The 24,170-nt window shown below is 38.5% G+C and overlaps 1 protein-coding gene and 1 pseudogene across 1 annotated transcript; one reads left to right on the plus strand and one right to left on the minus strand.

The window, feature by feature from the left end:
* The first annotated feature begins 4,980 nt into the window (after positions 1-4,980).
* Positions 4,981-6,554, plus strand: LOC133892554 (protein LIFEGUARD 4-like; annotated as a pseudogene).
* Positions 6,555-7,593: 1,039 nt separating this feature from the next.
* Positions 7,594-17,496, minus strand: LOC133892553 (MMS19 nucleotide excision repair protein homolog). Its single transcript, XM_062333402.1, has 19 exons — positions 17,261-17,496; positions 16,879-16,941; positions 16,740-16,794; positions 16,075-16,172; positions 14,656-14,814; positions 14,503-14,562; positions 13,476-13,664; positions 13,296-13,349; positions 13,014-13,100; positions 12,184-12,910; positions 11,430-11,805; positions 11,268-11,339; positions 10,852-10,954; positions 9,857-10,719; positions 9,042-9,117; positions 8,817-8,928; positions 8,498-8,574; positions 8,326-8,406; positions 7,594-8,039 (listed from the first exon to the last, which is right to left on the minus strand). The coding sequence occupies exons 1-19, from the start codon at positions 17,336-17,338 to the stop codon at positions 7,914-7,916; spliced, it is 3,456 nt and encodes a 1,151-aa protein (XP_062189386.1). The 5' UTR covers positions 17,339-17,496; the 3' UTR covers positions 7,594-7,913.
* Between the last annotated feature and the right edge of the window lie 6,674 nt (positions 17,497-24,170).

A 24,170-nucleotide genomic window follows, 5' to 3' on the forward strand; every position in this document is an offset into this window, starting at 1 on the left:
CGTCGCTCAATAGAGGAAAAGGCGCATGTGGTGGTGGCATCTGGTTGGCTACCGATAAAGCAGAATCACCCGTGCCTTTTGGACTCTTGTTTTTCTCCAAGGCCATCATGCGATCCATGAGACTCGCCAGGATAGTCTTGATCTCGCCCATTATGTTGTTGACATCCATGAAGCTTGTCTGAAAGCTCTCGTCCTACGCAGCGATCAGCGTCTGGACATGCTCGTTCTCAGCACCCAAAGACATGGTCTCTGATACCAAGTTGGCATGGCCTTGCGGAAATGACTGGATTGGATATGAGTGGGAAGTGCCAACTTGTCTTTTGCTGTTTTCCCGCCCGTGATGTTGAAGGGGATGACACCAAGGGCGTCTGCTCGGCGACAAGATTGGTAACAACAGGGAGAAGAGATAACAGAGAATTGGGATGAGAAAATATTGATTGATTGCTTAATCTTTGACAAGTGCGTACTGCCCTTTATATAGAGCTACTGCCCTTTATATAGAGCTGTAGTCAAACACAATCCTAACTGATTACAACTCAAACTTGCTATCATATCCATACTAAACCGAATTGGATTTATCTCTTATTTGTAACCGACTAGATCTAATTGGAATTTCCTAACTTACTAGAACCTAACTGTAGCAACTCAAGCCGCCACGATGATTGACTTCCCCTTGCACCTTTCTTCTTCTATATGTCACGCCGACCATAACAATATGCTTGTCTGAGTCAGAAGCATTTGGAATATCGCCATCTTGTGGAATTGGTCATTTTTTTTAATTCTTTTAAAGCACCTGGCTAGAATACCGTCACCTTGAGGTATTGCTTTTCTTCCTGTTGTTTCTTCTTTTGCCTAATTTTGAAGTTGACACTTGACCGGGTTCTGCCTTTTTAAACTTGCAAATTAATAAATCATTACTCTTCAGTTTTCATGAAACATTGGTTGAAACGTGCAACTTGAGGAGTTACTCGTATTTACTATTTGTTTATGGCTCTACTTTATTTCTTTTTGCAAGATGCATCATTTCGCGATGTAGTTTAGTTGAATATGCGTTTATTTGTCCATGAAAATAAACTACTGCTTGGACACAGTTCTGGTGAGATTACTGTTTAGGGTGGGGGTACTGTTTAGCTGAAAATCAGTAAGAAAACAACAGGGATTTTCACATAACATCAGATTGTTATAGACACTACACTAAGAGATGATTCAGATAAAAGCTGCTTCGGCCATCCCCTGGTGGGTTAATCTCATTCGATTTAAGTGATGCTGATTCATTATGTATACTGTCGTTGTGGGTCAATCTGTGTTTTTGGAAACTTTGTGATCTGTCTGCCATGTGCACTGGCAACAGCAGCACTTGGTGCATGATGTGGGTTCTTGCATTTTGGTGTTACTATCTTATACACCCGAAAATTTGTCAATAATTAGGATATCCAGTGTTGTACACCCTTTTTTTCTTTCTTATTTTAATATGCACATATTTTGTTGGATGGTGTAGCTACGTGAAGGTTGCTTGAGTAAAGAGATGCACAAAGCATGGCTTGAAACCATTTTTAAGTTGTCTTAATTGGCATTTTTAGTTAAACTTATAAGTTGTAACCCTACCTATGTTCTGATTGGCATCTTCAGGGCAGCTGATCGACTAGGCGCATTCGCACCCCGGCTTCTCATTCCATCTACGCTTCTGATCTCCTGTTGTGAATACCGTTGGCCCCTGAATGCAAATGCTCGTGAGTTAATCTCCGTGCCCAGAACTCCCAGTTCCGAGAAGTGTATAGCTGCGTTGCCACTAGTATATTGGTCCTCGTCTTTGCTGACTTGAGTTATCTACGTTGGGATCGCCAAAGGAATGTATCTTGATGATTCTATGTGCGTGGATGTGATGCCGGATTTGGGTTGCTTATAACCAGTGCCGGAGCCGATTTCATCGCTGGTGTGTCCGTTCGATTTTTTTTTAATTCAATATACAAGTATAAAATTTGCTAAAAGTACAATGTAAATATATTAAAAATTTATAAGTAAAACTAAGTCATGATTTAACTATAGCAGTGTTGAAAGTTTCATATTACTTTAAAAAATTACAGCTAATTAGTTATTATTATCTAAACCACTACCAACTAAGGGTATAAGAAATTGAATATATTAAGATATCGGTTGCTTGAAGTCCCTATCCGATGAGGTAATGTCAATTCTAAAACATTTCTGTAAAACCTTATTTTGGCAGTAAAATGTAACATCAGTAGGTAGTAGTAGATACTAGCACAGAGCACTGTATAATTGTAGCGAATATGATCCTCTTAGGGTATGTATGTGATTTTGATGATTAATGATAATATAGTCAATGAGACTAATATGTTTGTCAAGTATATACTTTAGTTGATCTCATGGATGCTATACATGAAAAAGTCACGGCAGCCGGCACAAATATTGATTGAATTGGAGAAGTTCTAGAAAAAATGATCTCACCAGATGGTCCGGTACTTCATTGGTGCTCCCACCGGAGCATTTTGTCTTAGAAGATGTTCTGTAATTCAACACACCAGATGGCCCGGTGTAAGAAGAAGTGAACACATCAAAATATTTTACAGGAAAAGTTCAGTTCTCAAAAGAAGAAGGATCAACTCACCGGATGGTCTGGTGATCACTGAGACAATCTCATCAGAGTATTTTCCAAAAGGAATGTTTTAGTGCAGAAGATTTGTTCACACTAGATAGTTTAGTGCTCAAAGAGAATATACACACGAGAGCATTTTCCAAGAGAAAATCTCAACAGCTAGTTTGGCTTGGGAGTACATGCTGGATGGTTCGGTGTCCTGAAAATCTACACATTGGACAATAGATAGTGAAGAAAATGTGGCTCAGTCAACTCAAGTATACACACTGGAATATCCGGTGTTCACAATGAGTTTGAGTGGGGTTCCAACGGTTAGTTTTCTACTGGTGTATACACCAGATGGTTTGGTATTTGGACTGCTATTAACGTCAGATCATCTGGTGTTCACAGTTTATTTGGGCTGTTGGAGTAACGGCTAGCTCGTGGGTTTGAGGTTATAGATACCCCTCATTCGGTCATTTGAAGGTGCTGGAGTCCAGGGAAACTTATAGACACTTGAGAACACATACAAGCCATCGAAGTGCTAATAGTGATCATCCAAATCAATTAAGCATAAGATTAGAGAGTGATTAGTGCTAATAAATTTATAGAGAGTTGTTGCTAAGTATTACTTCCTAGAGAAGAGATCAAGAAGTGATCCTACATTATATCAAGTGTACACCGGTACCTTGGAGTCTTGGTGACTCACCGGCACCGTGAGCCTTAGTGGCTCATACTTATTTACCCTCCGACTTGGTGTGGAGCGGTGGCAAGACGCTTGTACGTGGACGCGAAGATTCTTGCCTTGATGGCTTAAGCTCCGAAGTAGACAACGACAAGTGACTAGAAGAGAAGCTTGTTGTGAGACCTTACCTTGGTGGCTTGATGGCTTATCCGACTTGAGACTTAGGTGGCTCAAGAGCCATGATCGGGTGCCATCCGAGAGCTATACCATAAGTGGTTGCTCCAACGTGGACTAAGGGTGACATTTATGTTAGCGATATCATGGGATAAAAATCATTTATACCGAGTTTACTCTCTCTACACTTATATTTCCGCATTTACATACCTGTAATCTATCCTTACTTGTTTACCTTACTAGAGTAGTTTGCTAGGATTAACTATAGGTTACAAATTTTTTGAATGGTAAAGTAGACACACTAGATGAACCTACAGTATATTTAGATAGAAAGGGATATAGGTTTATCTTGTGAAATTTTTGGAGCCGAATAGTTTTAAGTGTCCTAATTCACCTCCTCTTAGGACGTCACCGATTCTTTCAATTGGTTTCAGAGTCGGAGCTCACATCTTTCATAACGATACGCTAATTCAAGTGGCATTGAGTCGTGTTCTCATTTTATTGGTTAAGCTTCACACCTAGTGAGTTGTAACGTTTGGAATAAGGATGGATACCAGTAGTGCTTCATGTTTTGATGACACTTATTTTCACAATTGAAAAATTCTAATGACTTATTATTTGTAAGCTAAATGTTTAGATGTTTGAAGAGTTACCGAAGAGGGATGAAGCAATGTCATAAATAAGAAGAGTCAATTCGATGCCTTAGCAAAGAGTATTCTTTTATCATCTCTAAACACTGATGCATTTAATCGAGTTTATTTTCTCACTAATACTCATGATATTTGGACTAATATCATTGAAATATATGAATGCACAAATGATGTGCACAATGAAAAATATCATATGCTAATCTTTCAACTAATAGCATTAAATAGCTTGCCTATAAAAATACTAATGGTTGTATTCACATTTGAATATTTTTGTTAATAAGATTAATAGGCTAGGTTTGATATCAATTAAAAACGATCAAGTAATGAGAAGAATAGTTTAAGCTCATTTTTCCAAAGTATAAGTTGATAGTCTCCATAATCTACGATAACAAAAATATTAACAAGATAACTTCAAGCCAAGTTCTCGGTAAGATCACCGCTCATGAGATAACTAATTTGTAAACAATTTTGCTGCAAGTAAATTAAAAAAACAAATTGGTTTAAACTCATAAGTAAATTTATATACTTTCAGAGCAAAATATTTGTACATGTCAAAAGAATACAATGCAATTTTTAGATTTTACCTTTAAACTAACCAACCTCTGATGTAGCACGAAAAGAGCTGCACGACCAACCACTAGAGAACCGTAGAAACCAATCAAGAATTGAAAAAACCTCGCGCCATACTCTCATTCCCGCCATCGCTCGCCAAGCCTCCCGGCCGGCCTTCTCTCCGTCGTCCAAACTTCCCGCAGCGAGACACCTCCGATTGATCCCAAGCAACCGCCGGCGAGGCCGCGCGGCGGCGACGTACGATGGGCAAGGGAAAGCACCACGACGTGGAGGCGGCAGGCGTCTTCCCGCGTCCGGGCGCCGGCGCCTGCCCGTACATGATAGAGAGCCCGCAGCTGCGGTGGGCGTTCATCCGCAAGGTGTACGTGATCGTCGCGATGCAGCTGCTGACCACCGTCGCCGTCGCCGCCACGGTCTACTTCGTGCCGGCCATCCGCCAGTTCTTCGCCGCGCGCACGCCGGCATCGCTCGCGGCCTTCGTGATCATCATCGTCGCCCCCATCATCGGTGAGCGGCCCTCGATCGAGCTATGATCCACCGATTACCGATGGTTGTTCGTGCATTTGGTGAACGCTGGTAACTGATTGTGTTGACATGGACGGAGCAGTGCTACTGCCAATGATACTTCTCCGGAAACGGCATCCGCTCAACCTCTTCCTCCTCGCCCTGTTCACCATTTGCATGAGCTTCGCCGTCGGGTTAGGCTGCCTCCCCGCGAAAGGTGATAACCGTATAGAAACACAAGAATTTCCCTAGTCTTCCTACTGATCATATATACTACTTCTACAAAATTCTTCCAAATTCATATGAAATTAGCAAGTGGCCTACGATAATAGCGTGGCTAGCCTCGCTAGAATATTTTACCACGATAATCTTTTATTAATTGTATTTTTATATGAACTATTTATCTACGTATTTGATTTTTTATAATAATTTGATTTTTAAGACTATATTTGATATTGATCCTTTTTTCTATTCTAACTCCAATTTCAATTATTATTTGTTTTATTTTATTTGGACTCTTTATTTAGATATTTTGCTTTCCAAACTGTATGAAAATCTATAATTTTTAATTCTGAATTTAGCTATTTATTAATCGTATGTGATATGGACTCTTTTGGTTTAATCTAGATAGTTTTATGTTCGTAACAATGAGTTATCTAGATTTTTTTTCGATTAACATGATAATTTTGTGATCTTGAGAGCAAATATGATAACTCCTTTTAGCACTTAAAAAATAATATAATAGATTAATATATTCTAAAATTCCTAGGAACGAACTCACCAACGAGAACATAACATTCACTTTGATTATTTTTCTCTGCAACCAAACAGGTATTATCATAATCGAAGCAGCGTCCCTGACATTCGTGGTGGTCTTCGGCTTGACAATCTACACATTCTGGGAGGGGCCATGACTTCAGCTTCCTCGGCCCCTTCTTGGTCGCGGCATGCCTCATCCTAATGCTCTACGGGCTCCTTCAGGCAGTCAACCAAACACCATCTCTATTCTCTGACAAAACCCAACATCTCAAACTCTCTGAACTTGAAGCTCGCTCTGCAGATGCTGCTGCCGATGGGGAATGTCGCGACGACAGTCTCTGGGTGAGTCACCGCGCTGGTGTTCTCCGGGTTCATTATCTACGACACGGACAATCTCATCGAGAGACACACCTACGATGAATATGTCACGGCTGCCATCTTCCTGTATCTCGACACCGTCAACATCTTCATGGCCATCGTCACATGCCTGAGCGCTTCAGATTCGTAGCTCTTTGTACATGTGAGAGATGCTGCTGTGCTGGATCTCCAAAACTTCTTTAGAAATGAAATGCGCCACTTCGGAAATGAGATGCATCGAATTCGGTGATTTCTCATGCCTGCAACCAAAGAAAGTGTACATTTGCGATGAACAATTCATGATGGGAATAAGCAAAGGTCGCCTAGTTGATCAACCTGTGCCATCAACAATTCATGACAAATAGCAGTAGCTATCAAATTGTTTTCCAACGTTGCTGTGCATTTCAGACGAGAGCTATGGTCCTTACAGTACATCGAAAATTATATGAGACAATAACTTACATACTGCACAACTTGCTACAATCTAATCGGTATTAGAAGTAACTTTTCCAAGTGCTCAAGCCATATATACATTGATGAGATCGCATTTAGAGTCTACTCGAAATATGAAAGGAGCAACCGATTGTCAATTTTGCATGGGACAACATTTCTGTGACATGCTTGTATTCTCCCATAATTGAGAGAAGAACATGCAAGGCATTAGGGAGACCAGGGTTACTTCTCCATTGGTCCTTGAATAGTTTTGTATCCTAGAGAAAGAAAAAAAATGTTTGGGATCAAGAAAAAGAACACAGCTCTGACCAGATTGAGCACAAATCCCAGGCACAAGCATTTTCTCCCATGGTTCGTGGTTCGTCAGAATTTTCCTCCATTCAAGACTTGACAGGATCCAAAGAACAGATACCAGACACGCAACGAGCTGTACTGTGCTCTCACGTTATGTGATGACGCGCTGACCCTGGTATATTCGATGAGCTGAAAGGTAATTAACAACCTATAATGGTATTGCAATACCCAAGTCTCAAGTTAAAATGACCGAAACATAGAAGCATGACATACCTATCGTGTACATCATACTCAAGTACCAACAGGATCGCCCAATAAGCTATTCCCAACTATGGGATACCATTGAACGAGACTCCCTTAAGAAAATGACTGCCTGCACGTATTGAAGGGAAACAATTCATAAGGCAAGGAAGGGTTGTCGGCTCCAAAAATTAAATTGGTTGATTCCCAGCAAAAATTACAAACCATGTCTGTCGACATCGAACAGCCTCTTGACGAACAGCTCTTTTCTTATCGTCGAGAGCCTTGATTGCTGCTTGTAGAACCTGCATGAACATATTATTCTAATATGAGTTCCTTTTTTAAGGACAACTTCTTTCTCATGTAGATGTAGCAACAGTTAGCTATATTAAGTGTTACGGCGTCGGCATCGTGGAGATCGCAAGGTAGAACGGAGCAGGAGTTGGGAACGAGGCAGAGAGCGGAGAGGATATCGAAACAAGGGCAGGTTCTCTTCGCCGGCCGGAGGAACATCCTCAGCCAGCTCGAGATCGGCAACCTCCTCACAAGGAGCTTTATTCACTGATGCCAAACATCAGTACTGCTGAGGCCTTTATAAGATTAGGCGCCCGTGATAACAACCTAACAACTCTCAAACAAATTGATTAACTAACAATGAAAATCCTAACTCCTTGTGCTTATCACTTTGCCGCCGCCCATAATGCCTAGCCACTTCTGGAAGCCGTCGATTGATTCTGCCATCTTCTGTACGTGCGCCCTACAAATGCGTCGATGACATTAAGACACCCTAATTCCTAATAACTTCCCTCTGAGTTCTGCCCTAAACTTAACAGCATGAACTTAGTCATAAGATATATTGCATCTCATTTATCTTTCTGTGCTGGAAGTGAACAGCTGAAACATGAAGCCTTATTATCTCCCTCAGTATGGCCCACGAGCCATAATACAGTATAATTTCAATATTTGGGCAACCTTATAGTTACTCTGATGGACATATTACATATATTTTGCCAATAAAAGACATACAAAAATAGAAAACTAACCTTTCGCCAAATAGGATAAACTTTTGAGTGAGAAAAGGTAGAAAAGGCTACTAAACATTGTAATGCTGTCTCCCGAACAACCTAGGGGAAAATGTTATGAAAAATATTAATTCACAAATATAACAAAAGGAAAATTAGTACAAATGGATAAATATAAATAACGCTAAGTCACCATCATGTGAGGATAGGAAACAAGTTGGGTAAGAACACTGATGGTAATATGTATATTGTCCAGAATGCATTCTTTGCCTGGTTAGGAAAAGAATTACGAAGTTAATAACTGGATCAAATAAGATGCATTAGATAAGTACCAGAATAAACATGACTGGATTTCAATTTGCAGAAGAAAAGAACAAAATGAGGAACTTGAAGGCCCATATCAAAGAATGCACAGCTATTTATCCATCAGGAGGACATAACTTATTTTGTTAATACCTATAAACTAGAAACATGGTAAGAATGTAAAAATAAAGCAAGATAAATGATCTCACCTTTTTCATCCATCAACATTCCAGATAAGACAAGTAACAAACTGTACACTAGATTCTTGTCGTGAATATCCAGACTTAATTTAGCTAAGCTATCAACCATCACGAGTAAAATCTGCAAGATGGGAAATAAAACGATGGGTCAATTAGTAAGCTCTGACCCAAACAAGACTGTATTTGCTAATATTACATGGGCATAAGTATGTATCATAATCAAAGAGCTGTAACCTGATGTGCTTCTGTTATAACTGCGGGTACTGGAGCATTGGAAATGATATGCCCAAAAGCTCGGTACAGTGCCAATCTGCAGTTGGTGGCAATTTTTTCTATCATTTTAAAATATTTCGAATTGGACAAGGCCAAAAATGATACACAAACAATTGCTAAATTCATAACTAAAACACCAAAATATGGCCATCGCCAAGCAATAGCAACCAACATTTAGTTGAATAAGCATTTCTTCTAATATATCATCTCATGACGAGACAATTCATGAGGAAAAGGGCAAATTTAGGTAATGCTACGTAGTTTTTAGGTTATAAAATTACATTACTCAAATTAACGTGCTGCCGTTAATGCTTTTCCCAGATATGCAGAGCATAATGAATTCCTCCACTTCTGAAGTCATGCCAATTCAGTCCATTTCACGGTGTCAGCACCAAATTTTTGTTAGACTAACATATCGGTATCAGAAAGGTTCCACTAAATGTCAATGCAGAAAGAGAAACGAGTGTAAGGGTACAGTAAGAAAGCTTCCCAAAACCCTTGGCATTTTACACAGAACAAATCGCAACTAGACGCACACAAGCTCCTCATCAGAATTCCAGAACAAAGGAGGATTCAATTTTCCAACTGAAATGACAGCATATATTTATCGACATGTCCTCAAACTAACAAAAAGAATACCACTAAGAAGAAAGATATAATATAAAGGGGGAATAGTAATGAAGGAGCAGGACAATGTCAGAGAAGCATGTGACTAGAAAAGTACACAGTAATCAATAAAGGATATAAAAATAAATAATAGGAATGTTAATACCTACTTTGTTTTCATTGCAGTGGATTCCTTGATTTTAGAGAGGAAGATCGGCATCAGTATTGAGAAGAAACGCTGCTTATATAATGGCTTAATTCTTGCGTGAAATTTTTTATTTAGGCAGACTTCTGAATCATTCATCATTACACGGAAGGCATCAGCTGCAGATGTTGCAAGAGAAGTATCTGATGAATCACTGCCAATATATTCTTCCTGGTGGGATGGAACACTAGCCAAAGTCTGATCTGACCATAGACACTTAAGAAGAAACATTGAAATGTCCTTCATCTTCTCGTCTCCTCTCATAAGCAATCCTTTGCCAATCCAAGCCAAGCCAGACAAGGTATCAATCTTAGAAAGTATGCTTCCAGATGAGCTGTCTGAGCAATTAGCATCATCTGAAGTGTCAGCGGAACAGTGAGATATCTTTGAATAGCTGTTGAATACTACATTTGAGAAACACCTCTCAAGAATAACATCAAGTATTTTATCGAGCTGATTGTCATGTGAGAACTCTGGATTATGTAGATATTTATTGAAAATTGAAGCTAATGCATGCGCAGCTGGCATTTGTCCTTTCAATAAAAAGACCGTAAAGAGGTTAATCATCATCATCATATCTGGTACAGGTGTTAGAGGCCGAAGGCCAACTATAACCGATGAAAGCATGCCAACAAGAGCTGTTTCTTGAACAGTGTGTGAAGGAACTAACTGATCAACAGCCAAAATATGGTGTGCCAGTGATTTCAGTGGGAGTGACAGCAGCGATGATATTATGCCATATGCTTTCTCAACAATCAATGATTGTTGCTCCTCTGTACACATTCCGACTAAGAGCTTCATTCCCATCATTAGTGAGTCAAGGAGGCCCTGAAAGAGAGAGAGATTGGACTGCCATCATTACATGAAAAATACTCTATTTATGCAACATGTACCAGCAGAGCACCAGGTACTAGTAGGTCAACTTAATTAACAGAAATGCTCAATTTCATAGAAGTTCACCTGCGAACTGATTCTATTTAGCGTTGCCAAGTCCTTAATATCATCCCAGAGACGCATAGTGAAGCTGAACGCAAGTTCATTGGCACCACCAGATGCAAACAACCTGCCATAAAGGAGATTACAGAGGGAAAATTAAGAGATAAATTACCAACATATATCATGTAAAAGGAATAGCAATTAGTGTCGGTCACAGGTATCAAGCATGTCATTGCCACTCAGGTTCATTTAGACTAGTCCATGTTTGGGAAGCCAATAACAGAACATGATGACCTGTTGCAACTATTTAATGGTCAAGTTTCTGTAAGTTTTTTACAGTTAGGCTTGCTCAATCCTAGGCATAAGTTTTAGATCTCAGATTTCTCTTAACCCATGTCTCTTAACATAGAATTACATACTAAAAACCAAAGTTGGTGTACCAAGGAAGGACCCGATTAGAGTAGCACTCAAGTAAATGGACTGCATGTTCAGCACACTCTATTCTTCCATTAGCCTGCATCATCGGAAAAAAATCTTTGTTCAGTTACTTGTGAGAATAAAAGGTGCATGAAATAAGAAGACAATAGGGGGAGCAGTTACAGGCCTCAGAAATATTGGTGACAGCAGCTTCTTCAAGTGACCTAGCAACCCTTAACATATAGTTCAGCCCAGCAGTACCAACTTCATAACTTGCTTCCAGTTTTAGGTTGAGAGGCATTGAAGTATCATAAGATTCAACCAAATAAACAATCTTGTCAACAACAGTTCTGTTGTAAATCACTTCCTTTTGAGAAGTATGGAACTCCATGATAGATGAACCAATTCTAGTCAACGTTTTCAATGACAATCTCCACAAATTTATATTTTCATACTTGCTTGTAACTACTGAAGTAAGCATCAGCAGAATATCCTCATAAGCTTTTGCCGGCAGGAGTGAGCATTGTTCCGGGAATGTTGCAAGTATTAGCAAGCCCTTCACTGCAAACCATTTAAAGAAAGACTGAATTAGGATAGATAGCTTATTTTCTATGATTTTAAAAAAGCACTGAAATTTATCTAGAGCAATTTACATTTAAGAGTTTTATTAGTTAAATATTAGAACTAAAACATGCCCTCGATGCACAGAGATGACAATACGTACAACATTGACACATAATAGGTAGACTGGAAAAGTGCAGACAGTTGGACACCACATGTACTTAGTATTTGTGAACTTGCAACTTTGGCAATATGGAGCTATCTGAGGCAATTCTACACGCATGGATCAACATGGTTTGGAGAAATGTGAAATGCTGAACAGGTATACACCTCACAAAACATGGCATGTGGTAAATCATATGTAAGATGTTAACATACCAGCACATGAGACATACTCTTGTCGGAACATAGATTGAGAAGCGATAGTAAAAAATGATCCAAGGATATGGATTAATTGATCCAACTTTTTCTCTAAGATAAGGCACCAGGACTCCTTTGCTAATTTAACAGAAGAATAATCTTCATAAGATACCAAAGCTACTTCTCTACAGGATGAAAGCATTTGAACAGATAAATAGAGTGCTCCATAGTTGTCAGGAGCAGATGATGATCTATTACAAGTATTCAACTGCTGAGATTCATAGCTAGCTGAGGTTCCCAAAATATCGACCATGTGTGTAAAATGCTCTTGAAGAACTCTAGTACATAAATATGTAGATGATTCAGCAAGAATAGAAATGACACTTCCAAGGGCATGTAGTTGGACCAGGTCTTCCAATGAACTCGAAATGAACTTTTCTGCACTTGATATAGAACGGATTTTATTCACAATCTCCTTATCCAGCAAGATCAAATTGATGAAAAGATCTTTATCTGAAGAATCAATATACATAATAGCAGTCTTCAAACAATTCAGAGCCTCTGAAACTATTTGATTCTTATTCTTCTCTGCGTCTTTAGGAGATCCTGATGTTAATAAAAGTTGATCTGGAGAAAGGTTAAAAATCACCTCTTTCAACTTAAACCAAATAGCTGATGCATGTCTAACCATTCTATCAGCTCCATAGAAGTGAATGCAATTGTCCAGATATTTTAAAGAATCAAGCTGTAAAGAAAATCAAAGAGGAGTTTTGAGCAGAAAATCACTGAGGGTGTTCACTATGGTAAACTGCTGAAGTAGGAGCAATGCAGAAAGTGAAGCTGCTTACCTTTGCTAGTGGAAGGGAGGACGAAAGTTTATCAAGAAGCAAAGGTATGGCAACGGGCTCAAAATATGGGGTTGAACAAAAAGCATGCTGCAAAGATTTAAACATATTGTTAGCCAAGAAAATGAAATAACAGGAAGCCTTCCTCACCAACAATTCAACAAACATGACAAGCAGATCTAGTAACAGAAAACTTCAACTACATTATAGAAAGGGTTCGGTAATGCTAAGACATATCTTTAACCTTCCTGAAATCATAAATCCGGTGAAATACTATATTCATACCATCAATGCTCTAGAAAGGTCATCCCTTGTAGCATCTAACTCATCACCCACCCCCTGCATACATAAATGACGCACATAATTATGATCCCACTTTGGATAAAGGAAGGTTAAGAGCTACTGAGTAACATAATGATAGAGCAAAGAAAATGCTTTGAAAATCAAAATGTTCCATTAACATACATGTGTGAAGTAGACAGGAAAATACTTGCTCAGAATCTCAAAAACATCACTTGCAAATTGTGCTGCCAAACCAGATGGATCGGGAAATAGCTTCATCACAGCTTCCACTACATGAAAAGAAAGCTTCAAACATTCTGGGTCCTTTTCTTCATCAATTGCTTCGCAGATCCCATACAGCTGTTCACCATCCTAGACATATCAATTGAATTTATGTTCATTTCAAATCATCTCCATAAATCTAAAGAAAGGGAAACATAAACTTACTAACAGACTGACAGTGAAACAGAAATTAAGCCTCCATGTCAGAGGCTCAGACGTGAAGATACCCAGTGTTCTATTAAATAATTGGCACTTTTAACCAAAAAAGGCTGTATATAGTATATAGATACTTGTCTAGTTGCCTTTACCAATTCCCATGGTATACTTCCCAAAGTACCCCTAATCTACCATCTCAGCTTACTTTGCTACCTTGTTGTTTCTGCTTGCGGTAGGGGTTGTCAAATTTAAACCAAATATAATTATATAACATCTAAAAAATCATAATTATACTGATATACATGATTTGGGAAAATAAAATCCAAGCATTTGAGAACGTAAGGAGTACCATGTGCTTGTTAGTGCAGTAAAATGGAATAAAGAGGAATAGTCACAACATTTAAAAAATTGATATTCTTTTCATTGCTAAGAAAAAAAACAGACAAGATGACTACATCCCCGTATAAAGTTGTCTCTTGCTCTTGTCAAATCTGTTTCTTCTAAACCATCCATTAGTAACTGAAAAACAAAGAGACCAGGTTTTGTGGAATGTAGCATGCACTAATTGAGTAGGGGGATTGTAGTAAGATATAAGACACAAAATTCTGTAACATATTGGCATCAGATAAAAAAAAACTTTTCCACTCCTAAAACATTTAACAAAAAAGAACAGAGATTGATATATGCATTCTTTTTCATGCAAGGATAGTAACTATGTTTTGACATGATGGTAGTGAGCCAGTGTTTTTCAGATAATGAGCAATCCCCACACCATTGTTTTGACAGCTTCTGGGTATTGATCCAGTATGCAGCTCAGAATTTGAAAGCAAAGCTGGAAGAAAATAGAAAGATGGAAAAGGTATCAGAATATTAGATTAAGATCTATACTTATCTAAGGATCTTTGCACTGAAGAATCAAATCAACCTTGCGGTCAGCAGCTGCAAGTGATTGCACTTGAACATTCTGTAAGAAAGACTCAACAAGCCTTTTGACATCAGCAATCACAATACTACCAACACCTTGCTTTCTGTGCAATAGAGCCAGGCAACCAACAAGTGCTCCCCGTATTGCTTGCCAATCTGACTGATATGCCAAAGAAAAGAGTATTGCTAAGATAATAGAAGGATGGGCAACCTAAGGTACAGATAACTAGTAGCCAAAAGACAGCATTGAACAAATATTACGCTTAAAAAAATTATGGATCTTCTGCATACCAATTTGGTTCACTAAATATACCCTTCAAACAAAAGTTAGATACATAACTAAATCTTAAGAAAAAACTTGGGTCTAACCTAGGGCCAAGCTAAATTACCGAAATACCATGCCTGATCTAGACCTCAAGCATGAGCACTTAGGCTAACATTTTTCTTTAATCAAATGAAAAACCTGGATAAATTGCTTATATGCTACCTAACTTCTAAAACGGTAACTGGTTAGTAGTTTGGAGATGTGAAATCAAAAAAGTTACGACAATATTCAGCAGCCTGGTTTAGTTGGGTTTATTGCATCTCACTGAGATACAAAGCCCTGCTTATGTAAAAACAAATTTACTGTCATTTTCTCTATCTACACTTAACAGCACACGAGAGAAGGGTTCACTCTGGCATGAAATGTTTAAACAAAGATTGAAAACACAATTCTGACAGTTCTGCTATACGGAACTCATAGAAATGAAACATGGGTATATAACTTAGAAACCAAATAAAGTGTCAGACTTTGATAGTGATGATTTTGGCCAAGGGTTAAGAACATGAAAACAAAGATATAGTTAAAGTTATTTTTTTCGAATGTAAAGGCAAGGTAAGTATCTCGAGCCTACCCCAACTTGCTTGGGACAAAAAGATGTTGTTATTTGTTGTTGAAGGCAAGGTATGCATCCCAAAAAAATATATTTTGGTCTACTTAAAAGAAGGCCTTTTACTATTATTACTATTACTAATACCATTTTACTTTATATCCTCGTTTGTGGCTCTTGTTGGGTTTAATCTCTAGACTACCCCAACTTGCTTGGGACAAAGAGGATTCGTTGTTCTGGTTGTTGTTTTTGTTGTATTTAAAAGGCCTTAGTCTAATCAGAACTCGGGTATCCTTATTACCCAGATATTAATCTCTCTCCTTGTTTGCAATAAGAAAGTCGCAAGACCAGAAGGTAATATTTGCTAACTTAATATCACGTGGAAATGGGAAAGCATCAGACTATTATTCGAATTGTCATCATACACAAAACTTACTTCAATAGATCCATGATTCAGAGTTCTTTCTTTTCTGTCCTTTTCACACTTAAATTCTAGGACAGTATTTTGAGAGGGAATAACCATGATTCACATAAAGTGTCAAACTTACCAATCTTGATATAAAGAAATCTGACAATGTTGTGATGGTATTGACATCTAACCATTTGAATGAAATTCGAGACAATATTTCCCCCAGGAGCAGGATTCCTGCAAAAAAAAAATTAAAAAGTAAATCACCAGCAAACAATACGCATGTGCCAGCAGAAGGTTAAATTGTGCCAGTAGAAGGTTAATGAGGTTCAATTTAAATCTATCATGAAGAGATGCCAAGAGAGAGAAGCTTGGCGGGTTAGATTGAAAAAAATAATGAACATAACGAAGTTCAAATCTCAAATAACGGAATAATTGGTACAATAAAGTGGCACACTCTTTTTCTTTTCCTTATCAGTTTCTACAAGCAACCAGTGTGTGGGCATGCATGCCCCCTGTGTGCTTGTATTGTCAAATAGAGTTCGCATCTGTTTGAATAGACAGAAATGCGATAATCTTCACAAAAAAAAAGGGAGAGAATTTGACTTATGCATCTTCTAAAAACTTAACAGTAGGAGCAACTCTAGCACCTTTTAAACTTGGCAATCAGGCAATAGACCATACCTTCTACCTAACTCATAAATAAGGTTCTAACTTTTACTTGCATTGTTCGATTGTTCCTCGAGAAATCATGACATATATAACATGGAAGGTAACCAAAACAAATCATAGGCAAAAAAGAACCTCTTGATCTAACAATGTGGTCTGTCGTTGTGAAATACATCTCCATCTTGGACACCTGAACAACACACAACATCAACCACCATTCCCAATAATGGTGGAACACGGTACAAAATGATAGTATCTGGGAGATGGGGCATACCAAATCGAAGAGTGTCAGCTTGTCCTTGTTCACCAGGGCCGCAAGGGCGTCCACACTGGCAGACTGTTGCACACGCACATCATTACAACATTAGCATCCACACGAAACTAGTCACAGGTCTAACAGAGGCACCATGTCTTTCAACGCGTTAAGGTAGCGAACAATAGCATTCGCCCTACGCGTTAACCAAGTAGCAGTTTCCTAGCAAATTGCGTTATTACTACGCGGAATCTGAAAAATTTCTATCAAATTGCACACAGAACCAGAAACTTTCCTCCAGCAAAACAACTCGTGCTACAGCTAGTCCAAGATACTCAAACTGTAACCGAATCGAAACAAAGCTCCAAGCACCGGGAATCCAATCGGAGTAGAGGTGTCGTACGTGCTGGGTGGGAGGGCGGGAGACGTCGACGTAGGCCTCGACGTGGGGGACCCACTCTCCGGGAGGGACCCTAGCCATTGCCGCCGACGTCACCGGATACGACTGCGGCGCCGAGCCTTAGCTCCCCCAGGGTTTATTTAGGGTTCTGCCTTTTTGGGGCTGCGAGACGGGAATGTCTTGGAAGAAGAGAGAGGATGTTTCTGCGGGAGAGCTTGAGGTGTTGCCGACGGGGGGGGGGGGGGGGCGCAGCGATGGCAGGTGACGGAGCCGGCACCGGCGACGGAGGGGGGCGGGGGCAGCGCAGCAAGGCGGAGCCGGATGTAAAATGCAAAAAAACCCCTCAAACCACTTGGATTTTAACTTTACCCCAAAAGTTGTTTTTTTAAAAAAACCGTAAAGGTTTGGTTTTGTTAAAAAAACACCTCAAAAATTAAAAAAAAATCATAAAAAATTCTAAAAAAAAGTAAAGACAATTCTAAGACCTTTTGTAAAATTTGTTTTCAAAAGTAATATCCTTTACATCATATTTCATAGAAAGAAAGTTTGAAAAAAAAAAATTAGCTCATTTATTAATTCGAGTTAAATGCATAGTTAATTATTTACTAATCCAAAAATTATGAAACAAATTTTTTTAGTCTTCTTACATGATCCTCTTATCTTATAAAAATACATAAAATTTTGAAATAGTTATTGTAACGTGCAGGATTGAGTAAATGTGTTACAGATAGATTAATTCATAACTAATCCATAACACTAAAAATTAGTAAAACCACTTTTATTAGTTTACTTAAATAATTATTTGTGTAGAAAAAATAATGATAGACATGATAAAGTTAAAACAACATGAGTTAATAAATGAGCTGCACATTTTCTTTTTTTTTTCAAATTTCATCTCCATAAAATATGATGTAAAAGATATTATTTTTGAAAAAAAAATTCACATAAGGTCTTAGAATTATTTCTAGTTTTTTAAGTTTTATGATTTTTTTTTATTTTTTTGAATTTTGGGGGGTTTCAACAAAGTCAAACTTTTTGGTATTTTTTTCAACAAACAACTTCTGGAGGAAAGTCAAAATATAAGTGACTTTTTACGGGGTTTTGTATTTTCCCCCAATTAGGGTTGAAGTTATTGACCGGAGCTCGGTTACCGAGCTCCGGCGGTAACCGAAAATTCTCGATAACCGCGGTTACCGGTCAAAAATTCAAAAAAATTCGGAGAAAATTCATTTAGCAAATTTTGCAATTTGGAAAAAAAAATCGCGATTTTAGCCGTTCGGTACCCGGTCGGTTTGGACCGGTTACCGAGCAGTTTTTGCGATTTATCGAGCGGTTTTCTCAAATTTTCCGCATTATCAGTAACCGCTCAGTTTTCTCAGTAACCGCTCGGTTTTCTCGATTTATCGGGCGGTTTTCTCGATTTTCAGTGAAGTTCAATAAAAAAAACTCAAAAATTATCTCAATCTTCTAAAATCAATAACTAATTCATCTGAGCTTCAAATCAAGTGAAACAAATTTTGTTGGTTTTCTTGTGATATGATCTACATGATAAAAGTATTTATACTCATAAAAAAGTTCAAAATTTTATGTGAGAAATTGTATTTGTTAAACCAAGTTAAATGCATAGTTTACTCTTTGCTAATCCAAAAATTATGAAACTAATTTTGTTAGTCTTCTTACATGATCCTATGTCTATTAAAAATATATGAACTCATGAATTAGTTATTGTAACATGCATGATTGTGTAAATGTGTTGCGACTAGATTAATTCATAACTGACCCATCACACCTCAAAAATTAGTGAAACCACTTTCATTAGCTTATTTATACTATGATTTACATAGAAAAAATAATAATAGACATGAAAAAGTTAATTACAGTGCTGTTTCTTAACATATTCACTTTATACTTGTGAACTTTGTAAAAATCATAGAGAAATTAATAAAACTCTAAATAATGTGTAATCAAATTTAAAGATTCTCTTAAAATACGTTTTACACAAGAAAAATATGTGTTTACATGTTACACTTTTCCTTAACATGAGTTAATAACTGAGTCGCACGCTTTAAATTTTTTTTATTTTTTTCAAACTTCCTCCCTATAGAATATGATGCAAATGACATAAATGACATTATTTTTGAAAAAAAAAATTCACAGAAGATCTTAGAATTGTGTCTAGTTTTTTTTATTTTGAATTTTTTTATTTTTTCGAATTTTGGAATTCAAATTCGGTTACCGTTCGGTTTCTAAAACTAGACCGAACCGAGAAGTTCGGTAACCACTTAAAAATCGCGGTTACCGACGCATTTGTGAACCGTGCCCCCAATACGAAGAGGTTTTCATCTTGCCTCTTGGAAATAAAATTCCAACACATAGGACGCATTTGAATTTTGGAGAGCCAATCCAAAATCGATCTCCAACAATATATTAGTCGGCTTATTAGCTATAACATTGCTCGTGTTACGGTACATAGCATAATAGACAGTCTCTTCACTGGACCAGCTATTGCATATTTTTCAAAACTAATATGGATCCATATGTAATAAGGTTATAGAGTTTACATGTGTCTTGAAGTAGGTAGTTATAGACTAACTATTACTGCTTTCAGTTTAAAATAAGTGTTGTTTTAATATTAATACGGTCACTAAAATATAACTTTGACTATTATTTTTTTAATATATTAATAAGATTTAGCAAAAGTATATTATTATAAAAATATTTTTTAGACAAATTTATCCGTGTTATTTTCAAAGATCCAAACTTAATATATAAAAAGTAATTTGTAACCAAACGTTGAAATGTTGACTGCACACAACCCAAAACAGCACTTATTTTAGACTAGAGAGAGTAGTTAGTACTTCTTCCGTCTCAAAATAGATGATGTTTTAGAATTGAGAACATCTTACCCTCTTTAATATTATTTATTACGTGAAAAATAAAACTTGTGTTAGAAAGTAAGTTATGCGGTAAGATTGAAAAAATTGAAGTAAAGTTATCTCGAAATTGTAAAAAGTAATATAATCTGAATATTGTATAAGAGGTTAGAACTTTATCTGTTTTGAGACAGAGGGAATAGCTAGATTTTATCTCTCCTCCCTCGTTCCTCCACTTAGGATAAATGATGATATGGATCTCTTATAGCTAGTTGAGTCACCCTTGTTGGAGACGTCTAAGAGAGGGATCATACCAATTGCCAAATTGCACCCTTGAGCCTATCCGTGTTGGCAACATGTCGCCCTAAAATGGGAGACTCCGCAAACACAAGCATATCAACATATATATGTGTGAATTATTTCTTATCGTTAACTGTACCATCAGAATAAACACAGACAACATGATTCATCTCCACAACACAACTGTTGGAAATAAATTTAAAAGCAATTCTTTGTTAATGGCAAGATTTACCGCAAGTTAGTTGGTTCAAGATCATGTACGGACGTAATTGTGTACCACAACTTGGGAACAAAGATAACGATCGTGCCTTATTATTGTGTACATATGCTTAATCTGATTCGTTCATTCCTCGTATGTAATATCTATTCCTCTGTTAATTCTTTTATCTACTTATAATTTTTTTCACCTACTTCTTCAATATAGATCTCAACATAAATAAATTATGATGATACCATATATTCACATTCAGGTGTGAAATTTTTGTTCCCTTATTGCTTACAATGAGACATGTTTCTAAGTACCTAAATAGACGACTTATAGAAGTGCTTCACATTATGACATATGCGTTCGACCCCTATACGACCATAATGTGCCTGCAATTGTGCTTGTGGGATCACAACCTGCCGTTGTCATTGGTCGTAATGCAGTCAGAAGAATGTGTCGTATGCATAGCAATCCTCATAGAGGGTTGTGGGGGTGGCACACAAGTATAGTGCAAAATGTTGACTGAGCACACAAGTATAGTGCAAAATGTTGACTGAGCACACAAGTATAGTGCAAAATGTTGGCAGATGGATACGTTTGGGTATAAATTAGTTCCTCAGTGACCTCATTCATGAAAATCCTAGCTCTAGGTCGATTGAGCCGAGAGCTCATATCAGTCTATCACCTTTTGAGATTCTTCAAGGGAGCCGACAGAGATGGTTCTCTCTTCCTACTTCAAGGAAACCGTGGTGGGAGAGGGGGTCAAGTGGGGCTGAGGGTTGAGGAGTGGGGAGGGGGAGCTGTCGATGAGCGCAGCAATGGAGTCTCAGCGATGAGGTAGATGAAGGAGGAAGAAGCAGAGGGTGTGTTCCCCACCCCTGAATTACTGATCCTAGCCGCAACCGCCATGGCTGGACACCATGAGCTCGGCGCGGTCCAGCTTGGGATCATTGGGTGATGGTGAAGGGTCGAGCTATGCTGAGCATCCACGCTGGACGATTTTTAAAAATTGCTCGGACAATGAGTGATTTTTAAAAATCGCCCAGCTTGAGGGCAACAAGATGAGGTGTCACCACGACAGCTTAGGTGGAAAGGCACTGCCGGTTATATTGCCAGACGTTTGGGTGACAAGGACATGTCATCCAGCGTTCAGCGACAAGGAGTTGTCGCCTGTCAATGGGGTGACAAGGAGTTTTCACCCAGTAATTAGGTGACAAGGTCCAGTTGCTTGTCAGTGAGGTGACTAAAACTTGTCGCCCAATTGCTGGGCGACAAAATCAACCTTAGGGTGACAAGGCAAAAAAATTATTTTTGAAAATAGAAGATATTTTTCACAGTTGTTGTAGTATGAAATTAGAGGAAGTAGTTCACACTTAAACAAAGAATGTGCATGAGTTGTAACATCGATCTGGAAAGGATATACCATAAGTTGCTAGGAGTACCGTTAGTTGTAAATGACAAAATAAAGAACTCGGTACATAATATGCCATAATAATAATATCATACAAACAATAACATAAAGTCATAAAGCTGTAACATGGTCGGATAAAAGAAAACCTAATGCCTCCCCTACTTTGGGGGCACCCGTCAAATACTCCTAACTTGGGCAGATTACACCAGTATCCCTCACATGGTGGGTAGAGTAAGTGAGTGAGATCTGAGTCAGGAGATCTCACATCCCGGATGGGCCGAGGTGCAGGAGTTGTTGTGCTAAAGTCATCCTAAGATGGCTATGTAGGGCGAGGGGCGCACCTCCTAGTTGAGAGTAACCAAATGTGTTATGTGAAGGGTAGAGAAGAAAGCGTTGATGTCGAAGTGCACCTTGTGACGTCCAAACCAATCTAAGTGTGTTGCAGCCTCATCCTCGTCAAAGCCCGTGACCTCAGGAGCCATGTGTGCCATCTACACAGATGAACCTGGGATCTCTGATGGACTTATCCGCGCGCCTACCTATGGGCCTGCACCGATAAAGGGCTCAAGTTGTGAGGACAAAAGTGATAAAGATGCAATCAAATAAAGTGCTTGGACAACATTACCTCCAGTGTATGAAAGGTCGCGGAGAAGCTGCACTACGCTGAGCAGAAGTGCATGTGTACAAGGCGTTGTATCCTATGTGTGTAGTGCACCGGGTGAAGAATGTGTCGTCCATGCACAGGATATGATGGCAATGCTTGAAAGCATTTATGCAGGTTCGTAGTGAAAATAATGCACGTTGAAGCATAAACTTTCCTAGCTTGTTCACGTTCGGGTATTTCTTTATGTCATGATAAGCTCCAACATTTCTCGTGACAATGGTCCGAAGCAAGTGTGGTAGATTTTCATACGATGTCTCAAATGTTCCAAATCTCATCTCGACTACCTTCTGTTTCGCCCTCCAAACCTTTGAATAGCTTATGGTGTACTTCCAATCCTCCTCTGTAGGATCTAGGATACTGATTAGAAGGGGGTGAATAGACAGTTTAAAAACTAATTACTAAACGATCAAGAAAACTTACGGAATTTTTACTTAGACCTTTTGGCATACTTTCACAACCACTATCACTATCGCTATTGCTATATAGGAGCTTGAGTTGTGATTTTACCTTGTGCCCTTTTGCCATGAGACAAATGGGTGTATCGTCGTCGTTGCTCATGTTGCCAAAAATTGTTTTTGTTCGTGGAGAGGAGCGGATGGCAATGGTGGCGACCCCTTCATCATCGGAGTTGGAGTCCCACTCCTCTTTGATGTGAGCTTGACCCTATATATTATTGTAGGTCTTGTGCTTGTGTTTCTTGTAAGGCTTGCAATTCTTCTTCTTCTTATCCTTGTTCTTCTTCTTGTTAGGACACTCGACGATGAAGTGGCCAACCTCACCACACTCATAGCAAGCCTTCTTAGATGGTCTTCTTTTAGACTTGTCTCTCTTCTATTTGTTATAGCCATCCTTCTTTATGAATTTCTTAAACTTTCTCACAAAGAAAGCAATTTCTTCATCATCAAAGCTCGATTCTTCACATTTCTTGATTTTGCTTGCCTTCAATGTAATATATTTAGTCTTGGAGGTTGAGATTTGCTTGACAAGGTTCTTTACTTCATTTGCTTTCTCCTCTATGAGCTCATAAGCAAGAATTCTTCCAACTACATCACTTGGAGTGAGTCTCTTGTAATCTCTTCTTTCACGGATGAGTGTTATCAAGGTGGGATTCCTTAGTGCGAAAGCTCTCAATAGTTTTCTTACCACTTTATGGTCATCTATCTCTTCATTTTCAAGCCCTCTAATCTTGTTCACTAGCACTATCATACAGTCATACATCGCTTGAGGGGTTTCATCATCTTCCATTACGAATCTTTTCAATTTTCCTTCAAACAACTCTATCTTTGATTCTCCCACACTTGTGGTGCCTTTATGTGCGACTTAGAGTGTATCACATATCATTTTGACCTCCTCAAACCCATCCACCTTGTTGAACTTATCGGAGCTCAAGACACCAAGCAACACGCTTACGGCTTGTGCATTGCGGTGGAGGTTTTGCTCTAGTTCATGACTGAGCTCTA

This window comes from Phragmites australis, chromosome 15 (assembly GCF_958298935.1).
Source record: "Phragmites australis chromosome 15, lpPhrAust1.1, whole genome shotgun sequence".
NCBI lineage: Eukaryota > Viridiplantae > Streptophyta > Magnoliopsida > Poales > Poaceae > Phragmites > Phragmites australis.

What these genes read in the sequence shown, in the direction of transcription:
- LOC133892553 (XM_062333402.1), bottom strand. Translation starts at nt 17,338, where the DNA reads ATGGCTAGGGTCCCTCCCGGAGAGTGGGTCCCCCACGTCGAGGCCTAC. An exon ending in AGCTGACACTCTTCGATTTG is followed by an intron (nt 16,795 to 16,878) that starts GTATGCCCCATC and finishes TGTGTTGTTCAG; the next exon opens with GTGTCCAAGATGGAGATGTA. An exon ending in TTTCCTATCCTCACATGATG is followed by an intron (nt 8,407 to 8,497) that starts GTGACTTAGCGT and finishes ATTTTCCCCTAG; the next exon opens with GTTGTTCGGGAGACAGCATT.